Here is a 13,600-nt window from a genome sequence, read left to right on the forward strand (position 1 = left end):
ACTGGTAAAAGCAAACAATGAATGACACTTGAAACAATAACATGAAAGTGCTACTGAACTAATAAAGCCATTTCATACCAGAAAAGCCAAAATTAAAATATCTAAGTTTTAAGAAAAAATCCACAACCTACAACATTAAAAAATAAGTTTAACAAAAGAACTTGCGTTATCTAACCTGTTTCTTGCAAAAGGCCAAACTAAAACCTAGTATTATTTTTTATCTCCCAATGCCAATTTTTTTAATTAAAAAAATAAAGATAACCTGATTATAACAAATCTAGTTAAAAACAGAACCAGTCGAGTTTTTTTCTTTCTTTAAACTGTATAATTACTCACTGAAAAGGAAAGCACTTCTCTGTTCTTAATAAGTCAGCTTTTTTGAAGGCAATTGATTTTACAAATTCAAGTTGAAATAATATTCTGATGCCTCCCCCAACTTCAATTTACAATGAAGAACTCAGAGTTAAATCCACATAAAGCAAAAATTCTTTTCATAACAGGAGTGAACATCCAATAATTTACTTGATCAACAGAATGCTATTTCTAAAAAGAGCTCTCCTTTAAACAGAAGATATCATACAAAGCAGGTTATCCTCTGTCTCAACATACACTTTTCTTCTTTGTCCATTTCTCCCTTATATTTCCATTGTTCTTTCAAGTAATTTCACTGAGATATCTAAACCATCCCTTCAACATTACCATTTATTTCTACAGGCAAAGGTGGTTCAAAGGACTAGTGACTCATCTATCTACTATCAGCGTGGCTAAGCCACAGTGCCCATTTGGGTTAATAACGCACAAGGTCAAACAGAGGTTGACAGTCCATGATCAAAGCAAGCTGGCTATTCTTTCTGTCATTTATATAGAACACACAAGACGTGTTTATTTTCACCAGCCTCTGAATGACCTCCTTTAGGTGGCATGGAAAAGATCCCACATTTCTATAAAGCACTAACCAAAGGAGTTTTCTTATTTGATACTCTCATTAAGAGCAAATTTTATTTTTTTTGAAACTTTTGATCTTTTTCGTTTACTCAAGAACCCCTCAAGTTTAAGGCCATATTGTCTACATCAAATTGGTTTAATGGATAAAACAAGGACAGGGCAACTGGCAAATGCTCAAGAGGAAAGGAAAGAGTATGCATACAACAGGCTGCCATCACAAAAGATGGGGCTCATTAGAGACTTTTTTCAAAATTAGTAAAGGCAATAGCATTTAACATTTCAAAGTTCAAAAGGCAGCCAAAAAACTCATTCTTAACTCCTTTTTTACTATTTAAAACTCCTACTGTTTTATCAATCTGAACATCAATAATACCAACGCTGTAAAGCCTTAGTAATTAGATCAACTAGTAGAAAGTACTGAGCAGTACAGCCTACGGATTAACAGGTCTGCATTTTCATGCCAGGTATGTAACTTGGACTAGATTAAGGAATTATTTAAAAACAGAATGATTCACTATCAGCATTAGTGTATAAAATGAAAATTTCCAAATAACTTTAAGCTATATTCTCTGTGACCAAGGTTAAATAACACTCCCAATATTTTTTATACTGTGAAGTTGCAAAACTAATACTTTTGACCACCCCCACCAGGAGAAAAAAAAAAAAAAAGGCCCTGGCTGTCTTGTCACAAATTCACAATTCTGGGATCTTATGCATTGATCACATGAAAGATAGTAAATCTCTCAGTTTTCTTTCTTTTCTCCTGTTAAAACAAGAGGGTCTACTGCCTGGTAGCTCAAGAGAAATAAAATGAGTTGATAATAGACAAACAACTATTAAATATCAAAAATACATATGGCACAGAGAACTACGCTCAACATCCTATGATAAACCATAATGGAAATTATATTTTAAAAAGAATATATATATATATGTATAACTGAATCACTCTGCTATACAACATTAATTAACACACACTGTAAATCAACTATACTTCAATAAAAAAATTTCTACAGTCGAAAAAAAAATACATCGGGAGAGAGACAAAAGCAGATGATCAGAAATGATGGCAAACACTCAGAAATAAGTGGCAAAGTGAAGCAATCATTATTTGTAGGGGGTTCAGGTTAGAAAAAAAGAGCCCCCAGCCCATCCTGAAAATGGGTGAATATGAGCAAAATGCATTAGGTGCAGCTGAACAAGGAGAGATGAAACACCCTATCAGGGTCTCCTTGAATTTAAATGTTGCCTCACTGTCATGGGGGAAAAAATGCATGCTCGTGAGGAGGCTGAAGGGAAAGGATGGAGCTAGAGGTTGAGGGAAGACAAATGTGTCGCATGACTGAAGGTGTAAGAAAGTTTATGAACTATTTTTCTTTGTTTTGCTTTGTTAGGAGACAGTGGTGAAAGGGGGGAACATTTAAATAAAGCAAAATGCTTGACAAGAGTAGGTAATCTTTCACTGAAAGTCTTTAAATGTATAAATGTCACTTGAATTTGACATTTTCTCAAAGTTAATTGTTACTGTGCCTTCTACAGGATTATATTTATTCTGGAAACAAATCCAACGTTAGCTTAGGTGTTATGTTAACAAGAACTAGCTGTGATTATCAAAAGCTTTCAAAGCCATATTAAAAAATACTTAATCACCTATAATACTGTTTTTAAATTTTCTTTCAAGCAAGCAGAATAGTGCATTAAAGGAACCTGTGCTCTCTACCACTAGCGTTGTAGTGTTCAAATGACAAACATATCTTAAGTGATTACCTCACTTAATCTTTCAAACACCGTATCATTACCTTGAACCGCATTCACAACAGTTTATATAAGAAAACCCATTGACACAAGTTATATTTGAGTTTTAAAGTAAACTTTTAGAAACGGTCTAGAAGTGTATCCGTTAATCACATTTTAAAATTGATAATCTCACAAACTGAATTCTCTGGGGTTTGTACTTAGAGGCTATCAGTGGCACTAAAATATCTTTGTATCTTATGCCTCTCCTATAGGAGAAAAGGTAGATAATCAGGGAACATGATAGACTTCCCATAAAAGGCATTCTTTGAAAATAAGCAGCACCTGGTAAACATCATGCTCTGCTCTTGGTTTAATTCTCCCTTCTTCTGGTCCTAACCATGACCCTAACTCCCCTGTTCCATCTCACATCACTACCACCCTCCTAAGCCTCCCACCATCGTTCAGGTAACAACTCTTCTCTGCTCCTTCCATGATTTCTGCGTTGAGGAAACCATCATATTCAACTATCGCTTCTATGAAAACAATACAAAATCTGTACCTCTAGTGTTGCCTCTTTAATATCTTCCTCAATTCTATAACTGCTTACCTGACTTCTTTACCTGGTATTAACTTAACATCACACAGGCTCTAGTGAGACTACCTAGGTTAACATCCCACCTCCACCACTTATGAACTCAACAGCTTTAGAGAACTTCACCTGCAAAACAGATGCTTCTTCATCTGTAAAACAGAAATAAAATTGGAACCTACAACTCATTGGTAGACTGCAAGAATTAAACTAGATAATATCTAATTGATGCAAAGCACTTTGAACAGTGCCTGCCACATCGAAGACACTTGGTAAAAATCAAATATTATCCATTACTTTATTATAATATTTAGCTGTAACTTCAAATACAGCATGTTCAAAAACAAAAACATGTCTTCCTTCAAAGTGGAGAACAAAAAGGCACTAGCACTATCAAACATCTAGACTTATTGTAAATCTATACTAATTATGACTATGTCAGGTAAGCAGTAGTAGAGTAAGCACCAAAATAAAGAAATAGATCAGTGGAACCAAATAGAGAGCCCACGGACAGGCCCAACCATCTACGGACACTCAGACTATGACAGAGTGGATAATATATAGATAAAAGGAGAAAGGACAGGCTTTCAAAAAATAAATGATACTGGAAAAAGTCAAGAGTCTACACAGAAAATAAATAAATAAAATGGGATCCTCTTCCTGGTATCATACCAAAAAAAATCAACTCCAGATGAATTATAAACCTGAACGTAAGAAGTAAAAACCATGGAATTTTTAGAAGAAAATACATAGAATATCTTAACTTCAGAGTAAGGAAAGACTTCTTAAACAGTAAGAGTGTGGACCCAAAGGCAAAGGTTGTTTAATAAATTTTAAGCCAGAATTTCTCTTCATCCTAAGATACCATAAAAGAAAGTGAAAGATAAGTCACAATTGATACAACATATGTACTATGTAGGGATTAGTATATAGAATACATTTAATGTATTCCCACAAATAAATAATAAAAAAATAACAGGGAAAATATTTAAAGAGCCATTTCACAGAAAAGGAAAATCTAAATGGCAAATAAACATATAAGAAGATGCTCAGGAAATAAATTTAAAAAAAAAAAAAAAAAGATGCTCAGGGCTTCCCTGGTGGTGCAGTGGTTGAGAGTCCGCCTGCCGATGCGGGAGACACGGGTTTGTGCCCCGGTCCGGGAAGATCCCACATGCCGCGGAGCGGCTGGGCCCGTGAGCCATGGCCGCTGAGCCTGCACGTCCGGAGCCTGTGCTCCGCAACGGGAGAGGCCACAACAGTGAGAGGCCCGCGTACCACAAAAAAAAAAAAAAAAAAAAAAAAAGATGCTCAACATCACTAGTAATCACAGAAACACATATTAAGACCACATTGAGATACCATCTCCACCACCAGATTGGCAAAAATTTACAACCCTGACCATATCAAGTACTAGCAAGAGTGGAGAACAACCACACACACCCATGACTGGTGGGAGTGAACTCCAGTACATCCGTTGGGGGAAAAGTTCATCATTACCTAAAAGTTTTAATATGCACACACCTGTGACATACAATAATTCCTAGGTACATATCCTAAAATAACTCTTGCACATCCGCACCAGAAAACATGTTCAAAATATTCAGAGCAGCAGTGCTCGTGAAAGCAAAACACAGGGAAAACTCAAAATTCTTTCAATAATAAAATGGATAAATTGTGATAAATTCATTCAGTAAAATACTAGGAAAGGCCAGTTATTTTACATCCATCAACATGGATAAATCTAAAAGCAAAATGTTAAGGAAAGGAAGCAAATCTCAGAACACAAACAGTGTAAGTCCAATAAATAAAGAGGGCAAAACTAAACAACACATTGTTTACAGATATATTTAACAGATGATAAATTTACTAATAAAAGGAAGGGAATGACCCACAAAAGCCGGGACAAAGGTTACATCTCAGGGATGTGACTGAAAAAAGGACAACGGGGCAGTTCCTAAGGTCTCAGCAATGCTTTGCTTCTTATGCTGGGTGGCAGATATTAGGTGTTAAGTTTGTTAACCTTATTTAAACTGTACATGTTTCATAAACTCATTTATGTATGATATATTTCACAATAAAACCAATGTGGTGGGGGTTGAGTTTGAGAGTGAAGTCAGGAAATGAAAAATCTTAATAAGTCTCTCAGGGGACTTCCCTGGCGGTCCAACAGTTAAGATTCCACGCTTCTACTGCAGGGGGTTTGATCCCTGGTCCAGGAACTAAGATCTCACGTGCCGCGCAGCATAGCCAAAACTTTTAAGTCTCTTGGGGAAGGCAAGAAGAAAAACAGGACCGGAGCTAAAAGGGGTGTATGGGGCTGAGTAGACCTGAGCTTGTTTAAATATCAATGAAAAGGCACCAATGGGGTTGGAGAGATGAAAACAGAGGTGAATGAGGAAATAATTTATAGAATGAAGGTTGTAAGAAGTGGGTGGAGTAAGATTCAGAAATGTGAAAAAAAGATACTTCTTTCACTGTAACTTGAGGAACAATTCAAGAACCATGGATTACATGCCCACTCCCCCAATAAACTGTACTTCCCTTGATGGCCAGGCATTATTAAACAGTGCTAATGGACAGGGAAGAGAAAAGAGGTAAGGACTGTTTTGGATAGTTTCAAAAAGTAGAGACTGGATTCCCTGAGAAACGTACGCTGTTAATACTTGACAGATATTCAAATCACCTATTAGCTAACTTCACAAATACTCAAATACCTATTAGAAAAGTCTACCTTAAAGTTCCATTCCTTATCAGATAAATTCAAAACAGTATAATGCCCAAAGTCCAACTCATACTTTTGTTGATAACATACTGAGTATCTGTAATGTTAGGAATCTTTTAAAAGCTAATTTCCTGAAAATTAATTCTTACATCACTTATAAAAGATAAGAAAAAAATCAACTTCCACTTACTTAATTGAGTTTCTAAAGTGGTCTTCGGCTGGATTTTTTACAGTACAACTATTCAGGAGCCATAAGTCTGCCTCTGATGCATTTTCTGTTAAAAAGATAAATATGAAAAAGAAAAGTAAGTATCACATTTAATCAGCCAAAAATATCCAAGTGCTTACTCAGATGGCACTGGGACTGCAGGGGGAGAGGAGAGAGAGCTAGTGGGTAGAGTCAAGTAAACAGGCAATTACAATATAGTAGATAACTGCTTCAATATGGAAACATTGGTGAGAAATAAATATTAAAATATATAACCTGTGCTATTATCTTCTCATTTAAAATATAAAGAGGATAAGCATTTTCTTCGAACATTTTGAATACTTACGAGTATTTAATACTTCCAAAAACTAAAGTGAAACTGGCCTAATCTTACCTCTGAATATGAAATTAATTGCCCCTTTTTAGGCTGTGTGTTAATATTTTTCAAGCACATGTATTATACACTGAATATTCTTCAGCTTGAGATGTTACTAAAAATATTGTTTGCCTTCTTTGAAAAAGTTAATGATTGACATCAAAGTGAGTCTCCTATTCCTCACTAATTTGATTAGATACTGTTAATCACTGTAACACACTCACTAGCAACACAACAAATTACCCAAACCAAACCCAACACGTTTATCGAAATGAATACGTATGTATGTGTGTGTGTATGTATGGCTGCACTGGGTCTTCACTGCTATGCGCAGGCTTTCTCCAGTTGTGGTGAGCGGGGGCTCCTCTTCGTTGCCGCGTGTGGGCTTCTCATTGCGGTGGCTTCTCTTGTTGCGGAGCACAGGTTCTAGGCGCATGCGCTTCCGTAGTTGTGGTACGCGGGCTGCAGTAGTTGTGACTCGTGGGCTCTAGAGCACACGCTCAGTAGTTGTGGTGCACGGGCTTAGGTGCTCCGCGGCATGTGGGATCTTCCCGGACCAGGGCTCGAACCCATGTCCCCTGCATTAGTGGGCGGATTCTTAACCACTGCACCACCAGGGAAGTCCCTCAAAATGAATTTATAAATGTCTGAAGCGCTTGATGCTATTCCAACAACCTTGCTGCCTAAAGGGACTTATACATGAAAATAGGATTACCACAATGAGAGGAAAACCAAAGTTGAAAACTGCACCACCTTCAACGGTATTTCAACAAGAACGGAAGCAAAGGTCCAAAGACATGAAGAACTAAGGACATACGGATGTCTGTGTGTACATTCTCCACCCGGGAATGGAGCTTCCAGTGAGAGCACACGAGAGGGACGGTGAGCACATCCAAGCTTCTAGTAACTTGGCAAAACTTTTTCCCCAACATTCTAGTATAAAAATGGTAAACTTTTGACAAAGAGGTAAGATCCACGAGTTATTGAAGAGGAAAGCTCCTCATTACTATACATCAGCTGAATACCAGGATCTCTCCTGACTTGTCTCCCTGCTTCCATTCATACTCCCCACCCCCACCCAGTCGTCTATTTTCCCACCCAGCAGCCAGAGCGGCCTTTCGTAAAACAGCGATCTGATTACGCCACTTGCCTGCTCAAACTTGGTAATGACGAGTATTCACCTACCTCTTCTAGTTCCCTCCAAATTAGTCACCACGATGCCACCTAAAAGATAATCCTCTAGTAGCAATCTGATCATAGTACCTTTTCAATCTTACAGTGATTGACAATTGGTATTCAAGCCCTATCCAGATCTCCACCTCCTCAACTGCAATATTCATTTCTCCCTATATTCATCTATCCTTCCAGCCACACCAAACCAAATTCCTCAAGCCTGCACTATTCCATCTGCCTAGAATACCTTTATTTTCTTCACAGAATGACAGCTCGTACCCCTTTCACCTGCCCACCCACACCCACCTGGCTAACTCCTTTTCATCCTTCAGTTTCAGCTTGATGTTTGTGAGATGCCCCCTCCCTGCACTCCCACAGTAGACTGTGTCTAGACTATTCTTGCACTTTCCAATTCTGTATTAAAATAATTCATTTTTCCAGCCTGTCTTTATTACTATTTAAGAGATACTGAAGACAACATGTTTTTCTGCTGCTCTCTGAATGTCCAGGGCCTAACACAGTGATAGGTACAGAACAGACATTCAAATAACCATAGAACACTAGACAATGTACAAGCAGGTACAAGAAAAAAGATGACAGAGGGATAATGTGTGGGACCATGTGCATATGGTTTGTTAGATGCCATCTACCAATTTCCTGAAGCTCTGAAGGCCATACCAATCCTCTGAAATAAACTCCAAGAAAGCCACCAATTTATTTAACAAATATTTAGGGCTGAGACTTCATCTTATTCACAGCCATATCCCCAGCACTTATTACAGTGCCTCGTACATGGTAGATATTCATTAAATAAGTATTTACTGAATGAATGTTGAATTTTAAAAGACAAAGCAATACTATGAGCGATGTATTATGCACATAAGAAAAAGTCATGAATGTCTGTTAGCTAATGATAAAAATACAGAGATACAGATTTACTTCAAACAAACAAATAAAAATCAAAAGACAGAACTATCTGTGCCAGATGCCAACTTTGTATCCTGGCACATTCTTCTCTTCAGTCACCGTAAAATCATCAGACAACTCTCCCCATACTTCAACAAAAGCCCTCTCAAGGAGAACTCCAGCAATAAATAAGGCATATTATTCTACGCTGTCTGGAATTTTGCCAGTGTTGAAATGTACTGACTTACAAAAGGAATACTGCTTGGTGATCCAGTAATTGCAATCAACAGGAATCCTGTGAATATACCAAAATGCCCACAAAATTACCTAACTTTTTGGTAACCACCCCCAAAAAGACAAGGTCCCTTCTCTGATGAACACAGGAGTTTCTTATCCAATTATTTCTGAACTCAGTTTTGTGCTAATATATCTTACTTAATATTGTCAACAGATTGTTCTAATTACAAGCATAAATCAGTCAACTACCAAAACACAACAAGGATTTACTATGTGTCAGGCTCTGTTCTAAGTACTAGGGATATGAGAGTGAAACCAGTTTCCGCCCTCAAGGAGTTTACAGCCTTAAAGAGGAAGTCTGACCAAAACAAAAGACAGAGAAATAAGCAAGATAATTTCAGGTACCGGTCAATAATATTAAGATGATTAAAGAGAGTAATGAACAGAGAAGAATTGTGGGGTTGCTGGTCAAAATAAGTCTCCCTTGGGGGCTTCCCTGGTGGTGCAGCGGTTGAGAATCTGCCTGCTAATGCAGGGGACACGGGTTCGAGCCCTGGTCTGGGAAGATCCCACATGCCGCGGAGCAACTAGGCCCGTGAGCCACAACTACTGAGCCTGCGCGTCTGGAGCCTGTGCTCCGCAACAAGAGAGGCCGCGACAGTGAGAGGCCCCCGCTTGCCACAACTAGAGAAAGCCGTCGCACAGAAACAAAGACCCAACACAGCCCAAAGTTAATTAATTAATTAATTTTTTAAAAAGTAACAAATGTTCAAGTACAACTGGTGTCAAAATAAATAAATAAATAAGTCTCCCTTGGAAGCTTAAATCTGAGTTGAGACTTAAACAATGGGAAGGAATCTGCCACGCAAAGATCAGAAGAAAGAGCATTCCAAGGAGAAAATAGCCCGAGTGCAGAGGCCATGACACAGGCCCAAGCTTGCCATGTTCCAGTAACAGAGAGAAGACCACTGTGTCTGGGCCCAGGGAGAGAAAGGTCTGAGAGGCAGGCAGGAAGCAGAAAATATTGGCAAGTTAAGAAAATTACATTTATTCTAAGAGTAATGAGAAGTCACCACTGGGTTTCAAACATGAACTAATTCCTACTTTGGAAATCCCACTCTGGAAACACTGTGAATAAAAGTCTGTAGATGGGGTAAAAGCAAAAGAAGTGGGGAAAAACGTAAAGGCAAGAAAATCAGTTGGAAGCTGATACAATGGTCTAAGGGTAAGCAAAAGACCGTAGAAACCCGGACTGGGATTACAGCAATGGCAAGAATGAGAAGTGAATGGAGGCATGTTTTGGAGGCAGAATTAAAAGAATTCACTGTTAGATCAGGTATGAGTCGTGCAAGAAGGCATCATGTAGGACCCCTAAACACGTGGAAAGGATTCTGGCCTGAGCATCAGTTACTGAGGTGCCATTTCTTGAGATAAGGGAGGTTTGGAAAGGCACGAATTGGGGGAACAGAGAATCGATAGTTCTGTTGTGGACATGTTTTGTTTGAGATCCCTATTAAATGTCCAACCAGAAATACTGATCAGCCATTTGTATATATGAAACCAAAGCTCACAGGAGTCTTCCAGGCTGAAGACACAAATGGGAGAATCTAAACCCTAAAAAGATACCTGAATTTATAGAAATGGATGTGCTCACCTAAGGAGAGAATATAGGATGGGGGGGGGGGGGAGGAGAGAGAAAAAGCAGAAGACAGAACATTGGGTTGTTCAAAGGTCTGATGGAGTTGAGATGAGAAAAGGACATGGAAAAGGAACAGCCAGTATGATAAGGGGATAAAACTAGGGAGCACGGTGCCACAGAAATCCAGAGAAGAAAGTACTTTAAAAAGAAATAATCAATTGTGTTAATTGCTAAAAGTTCAAGAAAGATATCTGTATAAATACTAGTACTGTTACCCAGAAAAATAAGATGGTCCTCCACCATAGGTTAAGGAACATGGTACATGCAGTAAAACTGGAGGAAACCTAGCAAGGCCTATCTGTTAGCATCTCAGCATCCCTTTATCTTCAGAGATAAGGACGCTCCTTTCCTCTGAGTATAGCGAGGGCATCTCTCACATGAGGGGTTCATGACTGTGTCAGGGGAGAAGTGGGGTGGTTAGGGGGACCTTCCTGCTTTTTCATTTTCCTTTCTCAATTTTGAGTATTTGCTTGCTCTGTGCCAACTTACAATCACCCAGCAGAGGCCCTTTTTTAGGGTTTTTAAATAACACGGAAAACAAACTCACTACAAAGGGGCAGTGAGGAGGAAAATCATACATGGCTATTTGCCAGTAAGTAATGCGATTCCACATGTTTTGCCCCCTATGAACACGTTTCCTGGGTTTTAAGATGCCATCAACTATAAGAAACACAACCAACTTTGTAACAGCTCTTCAAGAGAGGTGGAACATTGTTCTCTGTTCTTTTAAGTTTTAAGATACATCCCAACTTCAAACATTAATATAGGAGGCAGGGTGGGGGTGAAAGGCATCTGAAACAGAAGAAATAAGCTAGTCTTTGGCATGTCTACCTTAGAGGAGCAACATCTAGAACAATCAGGAAATACCAGAAGACGTGCAGTTTCTAGAACCTCATCACCCCAAATAAAATAATTGTTCAAACATCCTACTGCTAGTAGGTAAGTAGGTTACTGGGTTAACTATCTGCTAAGAGAAGGTTAACAGCTTATGTTCTTGCCTTAATCGGAGCATGCGTGTCAGGTTCTCCAGTGTCTGGGACAGGGAAACAGAATCAGAGAGAACACAGGGGACAGGACTAGGGAAATGGGCAAGAAAGGACCACAGAAGGGAAAGGCAGTAAGAAGGCACCAAGACTGGAGGCACAGACTTCGAGAAGACCCAGGAAACAATTCTACCTACCGTGAGACCTGTCCTCCAACGCATGTCCTTGTTAACCCGTGACATGCAGCTGAAAATCATCTGCACGTAAGCCAAATATTGCCAATGCCAGAGCTGGGATATCAGTACTGGGGTAAAAAGCTACACACTTGAGGCTAGCCAGATGGAATCTAGACCTCAAGATCTGACTACTTACAGTCTTTCATTATTTCAAATGGCGCTGCAACGAATAGCACTGTACATGTATCATTTTGTATTTTTCCCAGATTACCTGTGGAATCAAGTCCAAAAAGGTGTGACTGTTGGGTCAAAGGATAAATTCTCCTGCATAAGGGGGGCATGGCTTCACATTGCCATGAACAATGCATGAGACGGCCCATCTATCCACAGCATCACCCATGGAGTGTGCTATCAAACCTTTGTACTTCTGGCAATGCGGTGAGAAACAGGAAACCAATGGGATTTGAACTGTGCATTTCTCTTATTAAGAATGAGTTGAGCATTTTTTCACATGTTTAAGGGCCTCTGCAGAGTTGGGGGGGTTCCCCCCCCCAGTTTTCCATCTGTTCAGATCTTTTGCCCATTTTTCTATCAGGATAAATAGTCATTTTAATCTCTAGTTTTAATTTACAAATACACACACACACACACACACACACACAAAGAGGATGTTAATCTTTTGTCTATGATAGAAGTTACAATATTTTCTCCCGGCTTGTTATTTTACTTTTTTATAGCTTCTTCATGCTTTTTTATATTCAGGATATCAAATTTATCAAACTTTTCTCTTTTTTAAATTTTACTGAAGTATAGTTGATTTACAACATTCTGTTAATTTCCACCGTATAGCAAAGCGACTCAGTTATACATATATATATCCTTTTTCCTATTCTTTTCCATGATGGTTTATCACAGGATATTGAATATAATTCCCTGTGCTATACAGGACCCTGTTGTTTATCCATACTATATATAAGAGTTTGCATCTGCTAATCTATCAAACTTTTCTCTTACTGCTTCCAGATTTTCAGTCATAATTAGAAAAGTTTCCTCTACTCCCAGATTATTAAAGAATTCACCCATGTTTTATTTTACTACACATAGGGTTTTACATTTAGATGTTTGCTCTGTTAGAACTTTACCCTGATATACACTGATCTCACTGAATTATTTTAATGCGAAATGAAATAAGATCCTTTGTGCTCATATACCAAACTGGAAAATATTAGAAAGTATGGTACTACCTAGTGCTAGCAAAGGAATGGGGAAGCTGGCAAGCTCTACTCTGCTGATGGAGTCTATTCTGACGAAACTCTTTGGAATGCAACATGGGAATAGCTGTCAAAAATTTAAATGTGCATGAGAATTTCTCCTACACATGCTTGTAGGATACTTGCACCACACACAGTTATATACAAACTCACAGATATACACATACATATATATGTACACACATAAATTTTTAAATTCACATGGAAGATTACTGACAAAGCAAAAAACTTGGAAAGCCTACATATTCATTATAAGGAGACTGGTTAAATAAATTATGAGACTGCATCTAAAATGCCATTCAGCTGTTAAAAAAGCAAGATAAATCTGTAAGTACTAATTTATAATAATCTTTGTTATATCATCAGACGAAAGCAAGGTGAAGAGTAGGTCTTGTATTTCACTTGTGTTTTAAAATGGAAAAAGAGGAAATCCTGTTCTAAGTAAAAAAAAACAAACAAAAAAATTCTCGAAGCATAAATATGAAACTGTTTGAGGTGTTTGCCCTTGGAAATAAGATGAAGGTTCAGCTGGCCTCCAACATGGTCTTAATATGCACTTTTATAGTCTCTTTTTT

General features: G+C 38.3%; 1 protein-coding gene across 25 annotated transcripts in view; it reads right to left on the bottom strand.

Moving 5' to 3' along the window:
• The window catches only part of CDKAL1 (CDK5 regulatory subunit associated protein 1 like 1), a 657,591-nt gene that overhangs the window by 547,769 nt on the left and 96,222 nt on the right, over window positions 1-13,600 (bottom strand). For all 25 annotated transcript variants that reach the window (XM_059077869.2, XM_067006689.1, XM_059077873.2 and 22 more), the window contains one exon: window positions 6,187-6,271. In XM_059077869.2, coding sequence (XP_058933852.1) covers window positions 6,187-6,271 — 85 coding nt within the window. The remainder of the gene's footprint in view (window positions 1-6,186; window positions 6,272-13,600) is intronic.

The sequence above is a fragment of the Kogia breviceps genome, chromosome 10, assembly GCF_026419965.1.
Source record: "Kogia breviceps isolate mKogBre1 chromosome 10, mKogBre1 haplotype 1, whole genome shotgun sequence".
NCBI lineage: Eukaryota > Metazoa > Chordata > Mammalia > Artiodactyla > Physeteridae > Kogia > Kogia breviceps.